The sequence below is a fragment of the Colius striatus genome, chromosome 10 (genome assembly GCF_028858725.1).
Source record: "Colius striatus isolate bColStr4 chromosome 10, bColStr4.1.hap1, whole genome shotgun sequence".
Classification (NCBI taxonomy): domain Eukaryota; kingdom Metazoa; phylum Chordata; class Aves; order Coliiformes; family Coliidae; genus Colius; species Colius striatus.
Window position 1 is genome coordinate 2,339,963 of NC_084768.1, and position 18,962 is coordinate 2,358,924.

Genomic DNA, 18,962 nt, shown 5'->3' on the forward strand with positions numbered 1-18,962 from the left:
ATTAGTACAGCTATTTTTATTTCAATGACTTGTTTTCCTGGGGACAAGGAACAGATTACTTCCAAATGGGTAATCATGGCAATCCTCAGCATTAACCACTGCAGAAGTGACAAATAATCAGCGCTCATAGGTTTCCGAAACAATAAAATCCAGATTTGGATAATAGAAACAATCTTTTAATAGCTAGGTCAGACATGCTGCTTCCCACAAAAACAGTGACTGAAAATGGATTTGTTTGCACATGATTTAATAGCTCTCCAACTCCTCAATCGGGTTCACAGATTGGTGTTGGAAACACTTTTCACATAGCAAAGGAAGAACCTGAGATGTGTGGTTTTCTGTCAGACTGACTTTGCCTTTGCAGTCAAAAGCTGTGCCATTGCAGGAGCAATGCTGTTGTGCTGGAGCACCATCTCTTCTTCCATTGGAGGAGAGAAGCTGCATCCCTGTCCCTCAGCCTCACATACCACTGGTCACCTCGAGATCTTTATGGAGAGAAGAGACAGCTCACTTGACAGGCTGCCTGTGAGGACAGATCTGTCCTTACACATCTACACCCTGCCACTGGCCAACACAGAGTGCAGCCCCCTCAGAGCCCTCAAAACAGAGGAGGTTTTTTTGTAAGATGAAAAATGCACTCCTCATCTGCTGGAGGCATATCTTGAGTACTAACACTCCAGCTCCTTCTAATAGAGGGCCTCGTTTCATGTTGCCAAAGCCTTTGATTAATGTGCTGTGGCAGCAGAATGCCATCTACATGAAGGAGCTTTATAATGAATTTTGTCACGCTTCAATATAAGCAACGTTTTCCAGAAGTGTGCAGTAACTGCACAGCAGTTTGCAGAACCTGATAGTAAACTATTACACCATGGAAAGAAATCAATGTCAATTTAGTAGCCAAATTGCACTCAAGTCAGAAACTTAAACCATATTGTTTTAATCTGAGGTTAATAAAAAAATACCTGAAGGATGTAAAATGACAAACACTACTTTCCTAAGAGGCTTCCTTCCCCATCAGTGAGGAGAAAGATTTACTCAACTACATTCTTTCTCCACTCCACTGAGGTAGTTTTGAATACACAGCCCACTTGTATTGAATTAGTGTAAGTTGCTTTTTATGAAGTGTTACTGTGAGATAGGACACTGTGTAACTCTCACAAGTGGCATCAGTGATGACAGTAGCTTCCAAATTGACGAAAATAGGAATTTAGTTGTAATGTTGACCAAAAATAGCAAACAAAACCCTTCAAAATAAGTAATCAAAAGGTCCATTTTACAGGTTGGCAGAAAATTCTTCAAACATCTTTATTTTATGCAAAACTCTTCCTGTTTGTATTTGCACTGCTTTCACCTGAAATGTTTTGCTAGTCTGGATGGCTAGACCCAAAGACAAGCTCTGCTGTCACTGACTTAAACCATGATCAAAGTTTTCATCTCAGCTGTGCTAGCAATTGGTCTCCTTTACTTAGAGCAAGTGGCTTTATACATTCATTTTTGACCCACTGATATAGAAACTAATCACACTTATTTCTCTGCTCTCAGCTGTGCATTTCGTGCTGCAGAAAGGCCTCCTCTCCATCATTCCTCTCAAGGCCTTCTTGGGTCTTTTTAATTGAAATAGTAGCTCAGATACAAGTTATAACTCCTGGACTAGAACAGCTGCACTACACAGAACCCAATTCTTAAAATTAAGTTAATGTTTCAGAGTAACAGGGAAAACAAGTCAAGAGTCTTGATGAACTAACCCATGCAGCTCCACACCTGCGTCACTCCTGACCTGTCTACGTTGCCAACTGCCAATGTCACCTTTGGGAAGTCAGTCCACAGGTACCCAGCAGCACAGCACAGAGCAGCACTGCTCTCACCGCTCAAAATGGCAGCAAACCTCTGACTTCTATATTCTGTAAGCTTTCTGGTGGAAAAAAGTGAAGGGAGGACACCATCCATTCCCCAGGTAGGATAAAACAAAAAGAGACCTCACAGCCTTCTTCAAAAAGAAACCAGAAAATGGGGCAGCCTGAAGTCATGTTTTGGACACAGCCTATTCCTGACTGAGGTCATCTCTTATGCCTGCAGACTCTAACACACTGTTGGAGTCCATGGTGTGCAATGCCCTCACCTACATGTCTGAGATCAAGAAGGCTTGAAAGAAGCAGAGTCACATTCTGCAAAGCTCTCACTGAAATAAGCCTCACTGATCCATTAACAGTCTCAAATATGAACCAGGAGTCAGACTCCCAGGAGTCCCCAGTGTGACTTGGAAGCCCAAATCTCATTTTTGAATGTTAACCCAAGAACTCAGGAAAAGGTGTTTCCCAGAAGCCAGTGGAACCACACTCGAGGGCTTTCAGCTTCTCAGAATGAAATTTTGATACTTCAGAAGGATATTGCAAAGTTCAGTCTTGGAAGACTCCGTAGCTCTTGAAACAGCTGGTGGGAACTGTGGGTGCTCAGTACTTGCAAATTGCTCTCAGTTGTTACATTATTGGGAAATACTCGGTGATTAGAGAGAGGCCGAGCTCCATGATGCAGTTTTAAATGTGTGAACTTCAGCCAGATGGATAATATCAACCACTGCAACATCAAGATAAAGTCTTTCTGTTCCATGGTCAAATATGAACACATGACTTCATCTCTTGTGGGTGCAGTTCTGTTTGAAGAGCTGACACGACTGAATTTGATATAAACAACACTGTAAAGAACAGCAGTAACTTCTACATGTTTTTTTTTTTTCTTTCAGAGAACTGGCTTTAGCTGGTTTAAAAGAGAAGATTTTGTAATTGGATAGAAGCCCTCACCAGGAGGAAACAACTGTGATTAAGTTCCAGGTCCTCTAAGGCTGGACTGCAGGCACTTTTGTAAACTTCTGGTAAAGACAGACAAGAAGGTTTCTCCTTTCCCAGGCTGCCTCATAAGTAGTATTAACAAAAACCCCAAAAGTTAGACACATATGACTGTTCAATACACTGTCCATGCTGTTTTAAGAAACAAAAAGGTGCACTGATGGATCAAAGTATGTTTATGTAGACTCACTGGTTTCTCCACCAGAATGACTCCTGGTTTCCTAAAGCCAAAGCTGACTGTAACCCCCGAGTCCTAAACTTGGTTAGGGATATAAATATGAAGTTGCATATCTGTGGCTACTAAAACTTGAAAGAATCAGTGATACTCATTGATGTTTAAAGGGGAGCCCTCCTCATCTCTTAGAAGAAAGGGGAAATTAAAACTGCAAATTGCTCAGAGTAATTTTACACTTGGTACCAAAACAGAGGATGACTACCCTCAACAAACATTTGTCCTTTACCTTTTAATTTAATGATGGATTCACCTTCACGTAGGGGAGTTTCCTTTGTTGAAACCAAAGTAAAAAAGCCTTGCCATGGGAATGTTTTCATTGGTCAACATTGGTTCATAGCAAGACACTTTCTGGGAAAATGAAGTCACAGCGACATGTCCAGGTGTTAGGAGCCCCAAACAACACTGAAGTCTTATAATGTTTTTCCTCAGTAGGTTTAAGGTTACTGATATAATTAGGTTAGAGTGGCTTGTACAGTATGTCTGATTTCAAAGTAAAATCAGAGTATTATGCATAATATGATGCAAAGCACCATAGCAACAGTAAGGCAGACTTCTAAGAAATGCTAATGAGATAAGCTGCTCTGCAAAAACCCTAACCTGTCCAAGCAAAAAAAACAAACACATTACTTAAAATTCATACAAGAAACTCACACATTCCTGCCACAAAAAAACATCCCATAGCATAAAATATCTTATTAAACCATCACAGCAGGAAGAGGGCACAATGTCTGTACAGACACCTTCCCTAACTGGCTCGCAGCTCCCTGAAAACCCAGTCCCACAGGACTGACACCGCTCCAGCTGAAAGGCAGCAGCACAATCCTGATGTGGAGCCTGGCAGGGTGGGCAGCAACCCAGGGTCCCTCTGCCCTGGGCTTGAGTGCACCTCAGTGATGCAGTACCTGCTCTGAGCACCAGACCCAGGTTCTAGTAGCAGAGGAAAACTAGATGAAAGGAATAAAATCTAAACAAACTCAGCTTTGATGATTTACTGAAGAACAAGAAACATATGCATACAAAAGGGTAAAGGAGGCAGGATCATTCCAAATACAGAAAATGACCAATTTAATGGCCACAATTTACTCATTCATTTTTCAGGTTAAGACAGGGAAAGAATAATGCAGCAAGTGCTTGAATAAACCAATCTGATACAAAACCAATTGGCCTAATAAACTTGAACAATGTGAAGCAAATGCAGAGCTATGATGTTATTTCTGAGGGCTGGGGCAAGTGCCTAATGGAGACTCCATCAATGCTTTTTAGAAAAGGAGAGTGCAACAGGAGCCAGGGAATTACAAGTTAGTCCATTTCTCTTCAATTCCCATAATAATTCTGTCCGAGCAATCAAAGATGTGAAAGCACCTGAAGGATAACAAGGCAGCAGGCAATTGCCAACAGGTTTGTTAAGAACAGATTGTCTCGGGTCATCAGTTCCTGCAGAGAACAGTAGCAGATGCCACAAAACTGCAGCAAGCATTTGACCATGTCTCCCATGCACAAGCAAGCCAGGCTTGGGTAAATGGTGTCTTCCCATGAAAGGCTGTGCTCATGGTTCTGCCATTCTATCTGCTCAGCTGGAAATCAGTCCTGGGCTTGCTTCTGCTGGCTGTTTGCATTAACATCATTATCAAAGAGGAGAAACCTGAAACGAGCTTGAAGTGGCCTGAAAACTAGATAGTATCAAACAGGAATGAATTCAACACTTGGGATTCATCAGCTGAATGAGTATGGGGAGCAGGTGAGATTGAGGCTGATGGGGATAAAACCCTGCTAAAGGGTCCTGCTGTCACAGGGAAGGGAAAGGTCCCAGACAGATGTGCAAACAAGCATCATAAATAACCCTTCCACACTCCTGCTCATCCAACACCAGGCCAGGCACACTTGCTCAAGCTCTAGATAACTTTCTCAAGAAAACCCTACCCTAGCACCAACTGATCTACAGAGAATTAACAGTCAATTTCTTAGAAAACATGACCCAAGAATACAGATAACATGAATCAAGGCTGGTGAACACAAGGAGGTAAACATGGGGAGCACAAGCCCACCATCTTCAAAGAGACCAAAAGGTGAGACTGATTTGTTCCTCAGAGGACAGGTGGGGAATGGGGTTGTAATTCTGCAAGGAAAGTTCCTGTTACACACTGTGGAAAACATTAAGGGCTGTGATTGGGTAGATTACATGTCCCATGGAGCTGTCATCACTGGAGACCCCTTACAAAGGGACTGGGCAAACATCTACTGGCAACACTAATCCAAGGGCACAACTTACAACGTTAACAGAGATGTTACAGCTTATCATAAACTCACTTCCATTTCCTTTCTCCAATACTGTAAGGATCTAATGGAAAAGGACTGTACAGAGACATGCTGTTGCAAGCAGACAGGCTCAATATCTAGAGTATTGAGTTGACTTCAGATCATTTGTATTCACTATCTATAAGTTTTGGCAGATGACTTTTCTCTTCTGTTCGTGGCAGCACATGGGAGGCAGGAGAGCTGCTGCAAGTTGAGCCCAGGTTGCCCTAGGCATCATTTCCTTTGAACCATCCTGTGCCAGAAAAGGCACCTGGGAGTCCTGGCTCAGAAATGATGACCTCTTCCTCTCTCCTTCACTGTGAGGAAGACCAAGACAGAAAAAGCAACAGACTTGGAAGGGCGATACTGCACCAGCACTGGCCAGTGCCAGCTGGGCTCCCTCAGCACAGGAATTGCAATTTTCACCTCCCTAGTAAGCACCAATGAATCTGGCCTTCAATTTGCAGCATGATGGGGTTCATAAAGGCTGAAATTAAATTGTATTTTAATTTCAACCAAATGACTTCCCCCTCCCTCAACTCCCCCCCCCAAAGTCACCAGACCTTAATTCAGTCTCAAGATTCAGCTTTCAGAGATATTCAAGATACAATTACGAAAACCAGACCTTTAATGTGTATTATCTGGAATAATAAATCGCCACAACACAGCTCCACTTTAAAAGCCCACTCTTGCTATTTATTTAGGTAACTGGCAATGCTACATAAATTAAATGCCAGTTTCATGATACACACATCCTGTTCTTCTTCATCTCAGCATGGCCTCCACACTTCTAGAGATTCTCACATTTAGCAGCTGCCTTTAATATTCTTAAGTATGGCAATAATAAACCAGAAGAGAGTAAGTGAAGCTACAGTACCACACAGAGTTTTAGCCCAGTTTTCAGATGGCATATTAAGGTCTTGCTAATCCAGACACTGGTCTGTTCAAAGTGGGGTTCAATATTATCATCTATAAATCAGTATTTGCTTTATAAAAGGTAATGGAAAATGCTAATAAGATTTGCTTGTGAAATGAAATTGGATTATATCTTATCTATTTTAACTTGATTTGGTATAGTATTCCTTCATGAACCAGCAGCTCCAATTGCTTTTTCTCTCTCCCCCTCCCCATCTCCTCTCTCAGAATTCAGGCAGACAATTGCACCATGGATTCTCAAGCACAGACACCGTTTTTAAAAGGTGAATTATGGAAGACAGATATAAATTAAGTAGAAAATGTAGATTATGCAATATGGAGCAGTATAAAGAGGAAAAAACACCCCTGTGAAGTCATTAGATGTATAATATACGTGCTGCAAGGCAGATAGTGAGGTGGTTGTTTATGTACAGTTGGAAGTTGCCCAGACAAGAAACTTGAAATTCTGAAAGTAATTTAAACCTGGTAATTTTCTTGTCCACGCTTGGATGAGTGAACAACTGCTCCATGCGATGAATATCCATATTCAGAGCTCTGCTTATACCCACCGCAGCCGCTCAGGGCTCATTGATACATTCTATTAACTGGGCACAATAAAGCTTTGATTTATTCCACAGTTACCAGGTCTGCAAAGAGGAATGTTCCTTTTAATAACAATGAAATGGTATTAAAACTTGTCAGGAGCGGTGGGTAGGTGCTGACACTCCTGCAGATGTGGGGCTGTACCATCAAAACTACCTTACTCAGATGATGACTCAAACACAGAGCTGAAGCACTGCTCTGGGTGCTGGGGAGTGGCTGCCAAGGCATCGCCATGCCAGACAGTGTAGGGACACAGAGATGAGCTGGGGATTGCTCAGGTTGTGAAGTGATGCTTCTGCAGCACACCACTGTCCAATAACCCATCAGATCAGAGGGGCAAAAGCAGGAATTTAAGCACCAGACACACACAGAACCTCCAAGAGTCTTTTCTGTCACAAGCACTACAGTTGGGAAAAGCAATAGACATCTTTTGAAATCATAGGATCCCTGTAAGGCTGGAGGTTGGCATGCCAGCCGTGGCTTCAGTGACACTTGACAAGGAGTGGAGCCACAAGTAAGAGGGTCTAAGGACACACTGGAGGTACTTGCAGCAGGACAGTCACCAAACAGCACCAGGATGCACGTAGAGCAGCAGAGGCTGCAGACTGGGTGCTGAAGCCACGTGGTTGGGTGGCAGCAGGGGGATTAATAGGTTTGCCATACCAGAGAAAACAAAGGAATGAGGGTTTTTTTTGGTGGGGTGGTGGCAGAGGGAGGAAGCCATGCTCTTTGTTAGACAAATAAACAGGTATCTTAAAAGAAGAAAACACGACTGGTGGATATTTGGCAAAGGACTCTGCCCCATCCAAGGTCACAAAAGGACCTGAATGCTTTCTCTTTTTTACATTTCCTTCCTTAAGCTATTTCCTGAGTTAAACTTGAAGTTTGATAGAAATTTCTTGTGAATAGTGACTAGTAGAGAAAGCACAGCTCTCCTCAAAGAGATATTTAGCTTTTATTGATAGAAAGCTGCCATGGCAGCACAACAGACAGGCATCATTCTGCTGGTTTCATCACACACACATCACCACCTTGGAATAGGGCTGCCCACACAATGAGCCACGTGCCCACGGGGTCAGTCACAGCAGGAGAGCTCTCCCAACATCACCCCCTCCCCTGAACACAAGGAGCCACTTTTCTGTCTGGTCAGAAGGGCTGAGCATCAGCAGCAGGGAACAGATGTTCCAAGTGCTTTTGCATTCCACTTAACTGGCTGGGGGACAGCGTAAGAGCCCAAACAGAAGTGCATTAGCAATCAGCTGACTACAGCAGCAAGTCCTTCACGTACACAAACTGTTTCACGCTGTAGTCAAAACCCAGCTTTACATTGCTCTATCCACCACACCCCCTCCATTTTCTTCTGTAGTGGTAAGAAATATATATATAAAAAATACTCTGCACATCCCCAGTGCAGACTTGGAAGTTTGCCTGAACCTGACATAGCAACACATCCATCCACACTATGGCCGTGAACTGGGCCAAAAATCAGCTTGGAGTCTTCATGCAAGTATTTAGTGGGTTCATGACTGTGAGAACATTCCATAAATGCCTGGGTAGCACAGCTAGCCCCACCAGTCACCCACCTGCAGTAACCCAGCTCCCACCTTCAGCTCTGCAGCGAGGTGGGGATGAGGGATTTGCTACCTGTAGCACATGAACAGGGACAACACCTGTGCAGGGAGACAAAGCCAATGGCTCAAAAGTTTGTGGCTGATAAAGGTGCCACAGCAACTTTCCAACCAGAACTCATTACACATCACAAGCTGGGTAACTACACTTAGCCTAGGGAAGTGCATCATTATTAGAATGAAGGAGAGAAGAGGGTTTTTTCTTTCCTTTCAACTTTTCCCCCACTCTGTGTTGGGCAGAGGAAGAGCATCTGAACATTTTGTGCCACACTGAGGGCTGAACCAAATCCTTTTCCAAGCCTGGGGCTCAAGTATCCCCAGCTGCAGGGACAGGTACCCCTCTGCTTCAGGGGGGTCCCAGGGCTGCCCCAGTCTGAGATGCAATGGCAGAACCATGCAGCAGCAGAGCCCTCTGCCTTCACACAGGTCACCTGCACCAGCAGCTCGCTATCCCTCTGGGAGCACGTCATGTTTCCACAGACTGAGCCAATCTAGTCACCTAAAGAGAGTTTCTAAAAGTATATTATACTTTTATGCTTATATTATTGTACAGCCATGACAAATGAAATCAAACAGCTCGGCCTAACAGTTCTCAAAAGTTACTCAGATAATGACTCAACAACAACAACTACAATCACAAAATCAACAAACAGCACCACAGCCCAGGGAGGGCACCTGGGATAAAGCCTGTGCCAGCAACACTGTCCCCTAGCAGACAAAAGGAGGGTTTGAACCTTAATCTTGTTCCACCTTCCTTCAGCGAGCCTGACTCTTAATCGAACACCACAGAGCTTTTTGCCACTGTATCACAAAACCCAAACACACCACAATTTCACCACAAGCAGCAGTTTGCTGCCTTAGACTTTTCTTCTCAGCAGCATCGCTTTTCTCCATTGGATGTAGTGATTAAGAAACAACAGGACTTACAGTTTACTGTGACTTTTACTTTTTTCACATCTGGGACTGAGACATCATTTTCTGCACTGCATTCATACTCCCCAGCCTGGTCTCTTGTAATTCCATAGATGTCCAGGTACTGGCCACTCTCAAAGGGCTTTGCTGAAATGAGATAATGAGAGAAAGAAATTACTAGAAGCAGAGCACAAAACATCTGAAGTTTCACCAAGATCCAAACAGCAGCTGAGGAGTTTTGCTGAGTACTGCAGATAACACATTTAAGGGGAGCCAGGCAGCCCCTGAACGCCAGCTCCAAGCTGCACTGCAGCCCCCTTACCCCTAAGGATGGGCAAGGGGCCTGTTCTAACATGGCTCTATTTTATAACAGAGCCTGTTTGTAACAGAGTCCTCCCTCACAACCTTGCTTTAAGAGTTTCAGCATCCATTCGGTCTTATGATTTGCACCTGGGAGGAGATCCACTCCCCTGCAGCAATTGGAAGCAAGGGCAGTAGGCAGGGTCACCTAGACGGGCAAATAACCCAGCCCAGCTCAGCCCAACCCAGCCCTGGCAGCAGCTCCCATCACAACCACACTCTGCAGGGATCATTTGTAGCTATACATTAATCAGCTTGACAGATGTAAGGATGACAAGCCTCCACAGCTGGAGGGCTCAGGTTTCCTGGCACTTTAAGAGCTGTCAAAGCTGACTGTGTACTGGCGAGGAACAGTAGCTGGTCATCTCTAGGGGGTGAGTGGTTGGTTCATGCATGTCCTACCTCCAGGGAAAAAGCTCTTTCAGTATCACTCAGAGCTTACATGTTGTATCCTCATAAACATTTCATCACATTAATTAAACGTTAAATAATAGCTCTCCTCTCCCAAAGGAGCAAAACCCAAGAAACAAGATCCTCTGAAAGAAATAAAGGTCTAGCTGATGTGAAACAAAATGAGGACCAAATGGAAATACTTGTCTATGTGACTCCTTAATGCATGGTAGCTGAGGACATGAATTGTTTTAGAGAGCAAGAACACTGACCATTCAAAACCTAATTTGTCTCCCCTTGTTGTGGAGTCGTGGCCATGCACAGACATTGTTGTAGTCTTCTAAATTCCAGCACCTCCCAGCTTTTCTCTACTGTGGTTCCTGCCTGGCAGGAAGCACTTTGATATCACAGAATCATAGAATGGTGAGGGTTGGAAGGAACCTTTAGAGATCATCCAGTCCAATCTCCCTGCAGAAGCAGGGTCACCTGGATCAGGTCACACAGGAACATGTCCAGGCGGGTCTTGAAGACCTCCAAGGAAGGAGCCTCCACAACCCCTCTGGGCAGCCTGTGCCAGGGCTCCCTCACCCTCATGGTGAAATAGTTTCTTCTTATGTTTAAGTGGAACTTTTTGTGTTCCAGCTTCATCCCATCACCCCTTGTCCTGTTGCTGGCTACTATAGAAAAGAGGGATGTCCCAACCTCCTGACACCCACCCTTTAGATATTTATGAATGTTAATAAGATCCCCCCTCAGTCTCCTCTTCTCCAGACTAAACAGCCCCAGTTCCCACAGCCTTTCTTCATATGAAAGATGTTCTATACTCCTGAGCATCTTGGTGGCCCTGCACTGGCCTCTCTCCAGCACTTCCCTGTCCCTCTTAAGCTGAGGAGCCCAGAACTGGACACAGGACTCCTTCAGATGAAAGCTTCTGCCTGGCTCCAAGTTCACCTTTCTATTTCTTTTGAGCAGCGTACTCTAGGTGGAGAGCACATTAGTTGTGTTAGGTTCCTCACAAGGTGCTCACCACATCATAAACCAAAACATGTTGAGTGTAATTTTCCTCTCAAAACAATATATCACAGCAGTTCCGACCACAGATGCTGGAAATTATAGGCCTAAAGGTTAAAAAGGCTCGCTGAAAGCGTTTTCCCAGGCAGATAAGTTTTTAATTGACTGTTAATAACTGCAACTTATAGAGCCATGACAAAAATCTGAACCAGGTAGTGAGAACCAAGTAGAAGTATTATGTCCACGTCCATCAGAGCAGTGAATTCCATTTGCTTATCTGTTCACGGATTAATGTTTTAAAGTGTGCAAGGTTCAAAACATCAATTATAACAGTGCATCGCTCAGCAAGATAGCACTCATTAATAAGCACAACATACCGTGCCTGCCACGGGAAAGAGCCCCAGTAAGCACCCGTTATGTAAAGCAGAAAGATAAGGCTGAAATTGGAAAATGATTGTGAATTGAAGTGAACATTCATAAAATGCGAGGAAATCGTTTACAGCACGTGAGGAATGGCGGGAGGCCTTGTTGCTCTTTCCACCTTTGTAGAAGTGAATTGTGAATAAAAGCTTCCTGCAAACAAACCAGCTGCTGCTGCTCACGTCGTGCCCCTCGTCCTGCTCCACTTTGGCCAGGTTGGATCACATTCTAGGACCATTCTGTTTACTATCGCTCTGAACAGTGGTGAGTGACGCAAAGCCCCTGCATCGACCCTGGCAGAATAGTCACCCTCCAACAAGGCTTCTGTTTTGTTTCTAATACCAAGAAAACTACATAAACCACAAAAGTCTCCTGTGAATCAGGTTAAAAATGACTGTTAATGGAAGAGATGTAATGCTCTCCAGTGTCAGAACTTCCCTGGATACAGGGTATGCACCAAAATGCTAAATACTCACATATTTCATGCAACCCTCTTACACACTTTAAGATATTAAAATGAAGACATTTTTAAACCTGCATGTCCTCAGGAATTTTGCATCCAGATCACACAAGAAAGCTTTCAGTAAATATTAGAGATAAATATTTTTTCTTAGGGAATACACAGACACCACGTTTCATCTCTCCTACTTGCCCGCACAGTATTTCATCTTCTTCAGCGTGTGTTTAGAGATTTCCCATGGCTGTGTGGGAGAACTTAAATCGTGTTATGTGACAGATATATGCATAACTATATGTAAGCATATTTATGTTACATTGCATGTACATACAGCTCAAGAAAGGGTATTCACAAGCAGCAGGGAGTATAAATTGTGTATGGAGACATTGGTGAATGAAGACGAGTTTCAGGAAACAGCTCCATTTTCTCACTGTTTGTTGCTGTGGTGTCTCACAGCCCTGGGTAACTGCCCCTTGCTTTTCCCCTCTGCAGGCCACCTGCACTTTATGGACCCTCTTCCAGGTGTCAGGAGCATGTTTGGCTTGTTTTCCCAGCCAAAAGACTTATCAGACTTAGTATCTGAGACAAACAAATCTGGAAGGTTCATCAGCACCAGTCCATCAGTCTGAGGCTGTGTCAGCCAAGGTCTTGGATCAAAGATGGGAAAGAATTGTTAAAGGAAGAGAAAAGTGGACATGCAAGTGCCTTGTGTCCAAGGGCACTCCTAATGGGTTTTCAGAAGGTCTCTAAACGGGACTTACTGATGCATATAATGATGTGCAAGTAATCTCCTCTGGATATTTTAGGTTACGGGATCAGGTTTGCTATCCTGGAAGGGAAATGCCTGCAAAAGCAAGCTTGAATGCCTGTTTTCTGCTGCTGCCATGAGATGATGCCTGATAAATTATCAGATTTGTTATTCCTCGGGAGAGCACACAATTAAAACCGTGTTTTCTTACCATGCATATGGTATCTGGCATCAGGTGTAGCACACGTACACAAAGCCATATGGACCGGCTCTCAAAGGCTTGGACGGAAGAGTTTTGCAATGGTAGCATTTTCCTCCCCTGGAAAAATCTGGTGCAAGCCCAGGGTAGCTCTGAAAACTTTATCTGAGCCAAGGGAGAGTTTAATTTTTTAAATTCTCCTTATTCAAAAGGATATTAAATAACTACAATGCAGCCCCAGTGTATGAACTGCAAAACCTGGTCAGTGCTCAGGGCTGGCTTTATGACCTCATCCTCCAGCAGGAGTGAAGACCTGAGCTGATGGCACTCCTGGTTTCTCAGACTCAGGATATCTCAGAGGTGCATGAAAGACTGCTTGGAGCCTAGCGAATTGTCTCCAGAAGAGGGAGTGCAAAGATCCCAGAATGGGCTCATCCTCACGTGTACTGCCCCGATGATGAGGACTGAGCTCAATGTGAGAGAACAGAAGGTGGTCTGCAGTGCTGATACCATCACAGTGACATCTGACTATCACCACAGGCTTTAAGCAGCCTGTAATCTGTGAGGTCCTTCTTGATCTGAGAGGCTGGGAAGAGATACAGGATCGAGGGCACAAAGAAGCACCTGGACATGAGTTGTCATGGGAGGCTGAGAACGACATAAAGTCTGAACAATTGGATTCACTCAGAAAAATGCTCTGAAGCCATTTCTACTACTCATTAGAGACTCCAAGTTTAAAGTTACACCAAATCCTGTAATTGGATAGTGTAAAGTCCTCCCCAAGGAACTGCAGGTAAACTGAACAGCTCACTGTCTATTAGGAAAATGGCTCTGTCACATTAGGGACTGTTTAAAAATTGATTGCTGAAGGCCATTTAGCTTTGGAGAAGCCACGAGCCACGTCTGAAACAAAATACCAGACCAAATGTAAAGAAAAAAATATCCCAAACTGATCCAGGGCTGGAGGAGATCTCCAAGCTGATGACACAGAGCAAGAAAAGCAAGGAGAGCATGGTTTTGTAGGTAAGGCATGCTGATAAAAGAGACGTGAACACAGGCTGCCGAAGTCGAAAGTTTCAGAGGTGAAGACAACAAAGTATGTGAAATACACAGGTGCAGAGAAAGGGAATTAGATAAGATTGTATGAGGTGTTAGTGAGTTCATCTACTTTTACTGGAAAGTGAGAAATACTTGCTGTTTGCTATAAAATCATCAGAAATCCATAATTACATCTGTGCAATGCTTTTGTACTGGTTTAGTTTGAGCTTCCACATTCCACTGTGAGTGTAATCTCGCTCTCACTTCTCAGGGCCTCCACAAAGATTTAATTATTTGACCAGCTTAGCTTGAATATTCTTCCTTTTTTTTTTTCATTCCTAGCCTGTTTAAAGGTTTTAAGAAGACATGAGGCTTTCTGTGAATATCTTTAATTGTTCCTGAAGGGACATTCAAACTTCTGGAGCTGTGCTGATAAAAATGACATGTTTCTGGGAAGCCTTCCTCAGAAAACCCTTGACCACAGACAGCACAATGTCTTGAGCCCAGAGCAGTGGATCCTGGTACTGAATGTCACTTAATTGGATCCTAATACTAAATCTGCCAAGAGTGGTACTTACAAGTATCGTTGAAATAAAACAGGCCAGAAGTCCTGTAACAGCACCTTTTGTCTGGGAGAGGTGTGATTTGGGAAGTTCCTTGTATTTTGTCCATAGAAAGGCAAAAGAAAGGATCACAAGAAGCAGTTTGTGTTGTGTACTAGCATTTGCACTGCTGTCTTTAAACTGTGAATTAATCCCCTCACTCCCCGTGGAGCTTCACACCATTTTCCCCTGAGTTCTTGGGAGTCTGCCAGCTGTGTGTTTGATATCAGGGAACCACTGATTTAACGACATACGATGCCTTTACCAACTGACAGACTCCCCTTCAGGACCACAAGCCAGGCCATTACATCCATATAAAATATTAACCACAAAGCTTCAAGTCCCCAAACAGTTGTAAGATGGACCAATCCATCCACACAGCCACCACGTGCCCATCAGTGTGATGTTTATCTGTCTCATGCACACAGTTTTTCTTGTGTAAGGGCTGACAAAAGCCCCCAAGTGCCCCCCAAGCTGTCCTGAGTCCCAAGGGATGAGTGCTTTGGGTGTTTTCCAGGGAGATCTTGCTCAGTCATGTACAGAAGCAGCAACTTGCGGCATGTCTGCAGTTGAAGAAGTGCCTGGGTGACAAGGCAGCCATGCAAGCTGTTGGATTTAGTGTGCTGCATTAGTTGTTGTATACATATATATATATATGTTGTATTGTGTGTTGTATTTAGCCAGTATTATTGTACTAGCTTTGCATGCCAAGAAGGGTGTGTGGCAGGAGTGCTGTGAGTGGCAGCCTGAAACCTTGGTGCTATGACTCCAGTGCTAACAGGGAAATGTGTCAGGCCACCAGCTCAACTCCTGAAGGTCCTGGCCAGAGCTGATGACTGGGACAAGCAGGCATCCCTGCTAAATAAGAAATGCAAAGCAATAGGCTTGTGCAAAGTACTGCAACATGGAGCTGTGAACCAAGAGCTCCGTTATACAGCGCAGAATGAAAGAGTCTGCATCAGGGACAGAAAAAGATGGAGTGTTCTCCATAAACACAGTCTAGGAGCAGGACGTAAAGGCTTTGTCAGATGCCCCAAGGCATCTGAGCCCTAAATTAACACTGTCTTTGTCAGTGTAATATGCTGGCATCGAAGACATTAGTTCTAAAACCAGCTGGTGCCAAGATCTACACACACAGCCAAGAGGCAATTTGCACATTTTTCTGGTGGCTCAGGACAGCTGAGAGCACATCCCTGTCCTTCCTTCCTCCTGAAGCCAGGATGGACAACATTGGCAGGTGCCAGGGGCCAAGAGGAGTGGCAGAGGAGCCAACAGCTATGTGCAGGACTGCTCTACTTCTCCACCACACAAGTAAAACCTTCTTCATCACAGTCAATTTTAGCCCATCACTGCCTTGGTCTGTCTCTGAAGGTTTCCTGGCTCATCTCCAAACATTTCCAGCTGGGTCACAGGGAGCAGCTGTTTTGGCTCAGTCCGGCAATTCCTCACCTGGCCAAGGAGCACAGTGCCCACACCGTAATGAAGCTGTTGCTTTCATGATGAGTAATGATAGCATAGGGCAGGCATATCACTGCCACTGCAGATCAGGTTAAATCACTGAATTATTTTACATTCTGCTGCTTAGACACCCAAAGGGAACTAGCTTCATTTTTGGTCTAATGCAGCAATAAATCTACCTCCATTTAGGAAAGGTGACTGCACCTCAAAGGGATGCCACGTCTCGAGTGAGGCAGGACCTCACTCCACTCTGCAGCCCACAAGCATGTCACTGGGTCTAGTCTCAAAAGTTCATCTCCTGCAGAATATCTTGAAGAAGTGACAGCTCCATCCCAGAAAACCCTACATTACCTGCAGAGCTTTTGCCAAGCTGCTGGGGAAGTGTGATGGAACCACTTGGAGAGGGAGAATATAAAACAGGGACTCCAAGGTGTTGCAAGCCCCCAGCCATGAACCAGGAAATTAAAATTACTGAGTTTAAGCTATCTCAGACAAAGCAGCTTGAATGAAAGAGGTCTTTGGCAGTACTGCCAGGCTGTCTGAAGTACCTGCTAATTGGGCTTAGATTCGGGAAGCTGGGAATATGTGGTTGAACATTGAGATCCTTCACAAGACTTGATGAATGCTGGAAGTAGCCTCCCGGAGCAAAGGTGGCAGCTGAGTGTTGGGAGCATGACAGCAGTTCTCATAGGTAAAAAAATTACATACTGCACAATTGCAGATACGTTAGAGGGAACCTGGTGTGAGAGAATCCTCATCAGCAACGATCTCTGCTTGGTTTTTGGAATTTAGTAAGACAAAAGATACAAGCCAGAAACCTTTGCTTCTAAAACTCAGTTTTAAAATCATTTCCAAGCAAGAGGTGAAGTTTTTAAAAGATGAGCTCACACATTGTACACACACAAAGTCCTGAAAATCTGATAATAATTCATGTCAGTTGGGTATTTTCAGCCTGAAAATCCAGGTTCAGAGTACTTGCACCTCAACAAAACACTTCTTACATCTGTCACGTGTAGATAACATCTGAAAAACATTGGTTCTCTAGCAGAAATGCGAGTGGAACGAAATATCTGACATTAGCTGTGCTCCCATCAAGCTTTGTTGGTTTCTCAGGATTTACCTAGGAGTTTTAAAAAAGCCTCTTTGCTTCTCCCTCCCCACTATCAGCTTTCTGTAGCAGTCTGCTTCAGGAAAGGTCTTGCAAGAATCACACTCTGCCCGTTCAGGGACCAGCATTGCCTTTTGTCCTGTAATTGAATTGAACCGGCTCTTAGACTCATTCTTCCCAGACAGCCCTATCATTTGAGTGCTCGGAAGATGTATTACACTAATATATCGTCAGGACGACATTGCTGTGATGATACATTAATGCAATACATCTTCAGAGCTTTAGGGCTGTCCAGAAACAATAGGACAGGCATTAGATTCCATTCAGTCATATCACACTCGTGCACACACGCCCCGGTGGCAAATGAAACGTGTTAGAGGAGAGGAGCCGTCATGTGAGTGTTATGTTCAAACCCAAGTTCAGGCTGTTTTCTGGAGAAGTGTGGCTTTCCTTGGTGTTTGTGAAAAATCTTTTCTTTTACCTGTGTTAAACAGTTCTTACAGGTTGGTTTTGGGGTTTGGGTTTTGGGGTTTTTTTTTTAAATGCTTCAGTGTGGTTATTCGCTGGACACAGCGACTGAAAGAACAAGAGTGTCCTCGTGCCAGGGATTTGCCTTTCACTGGACATGGGAAAATCTGTCTTCATTCAGCTACATTCATAACATTTGAAAATCTGCTCTCCAAATGTGTGCACAGCCATCCATCCATCCATCCATTCATCCATATCCATCCATCCATCCATATCCATTCATCCATCCATTCAGCTTATCCTCACATGTTAGGAAAATCACTAGAAACTAGAGTGGAAGTAACGGGGATAAAACAGTGAGAAAAGGGCAAGACAGCAGGGAAGAACTGGAAAATGTGAAACTAGAATTTGCCAGGGATGATGCTGAAGACGAGGCTAAGCTGTTGCAGAGGCAGAGGGGACTGTTGAGTATGAACAAGATAGACATGCCAGGACACTATGGTCAGGAAACACTGCCACACACTACATGGAACTACCAATAAAGCAGGCGATTCCCAAGGCTCAAGCTTTGGGATTTTTGGGTTTTCTTTTTACTTATTTTTTTTACCTTGCAGCCCTTGGATGTGAAAGCTGCCAGTACAATGTGCTGTCAGCACATCCATGTGCTCAATTCAAACATAAACAAAACACCCCTAAGTCCTGAACATCAGACTACAGTGTGAAGACATGTCAAGGTGTGTCATTTTGTTTTAAGAGAGTTAGGTAGAAAAGGTTTAGTTTTTTTCCATAAGACTTTCTAAAACTATGGAATTCAACCTATTTTGCATTTAGACAACCACAGGCTGGATCAGGCTTTCCCAAGAAGCCCGCCCTAAGCAGCAAAGCATTCAGGCAGCACATGTTTCTGCTGCTGGGCCCTCCTCTGCTCCCTGTGGGCAGCACCCAACACTGTAGGCAGACCTTAATTCTTTAAAATTCTGGTTTCATTCTTAAGCTATTGATGCTGCACTTTGCTCTTAAATGTCAGAACAAAATAAGTAATACCTGCAATTTATTCAGGTGACATTTCAACAATACGAGATGTTCAGATTACAAACTGCAGCCCCGTGTTTCTTAAGGTGTTAACGCTGAATGTGTAGATTTTGTGGATTTACATAATGGGTTTGGATTATGAATATTTATATAATGGAAGCATTTACATAATGACTGCAAGTTAAACATGCACAATAAAGATTCCAGGCCAATAATTGATGTACTAAGTTAAAAATCACC

The 18,962-nt window shown here is 43.8% G+C and overlaps 1 protein-coding gene across 2 annotated transcripts in view; it reads right to left on the minus strand.

Moving 5' to 3' along the window:
* NEGR1 (neuronal growth regulator 1) overlaps positions 1–18,962 on the minus strand; it is a 271,546-nt gene that overhangs the window by 75,853 nt on the left and 176,731 nt on the right. For both annotated transcript variants that reach the window (XM_062003657.1, XM_062003656.1), the window contains exon 4: positions 9,447–9,578. In XM_062003657.1, coding sequence (XP_061859641.1) covers positions 9,447–9,578 — 132 coding nt within the window. The remainder of the gene's footprint in view (positions 1–9,446; positions 9,579–18,962) is intronic.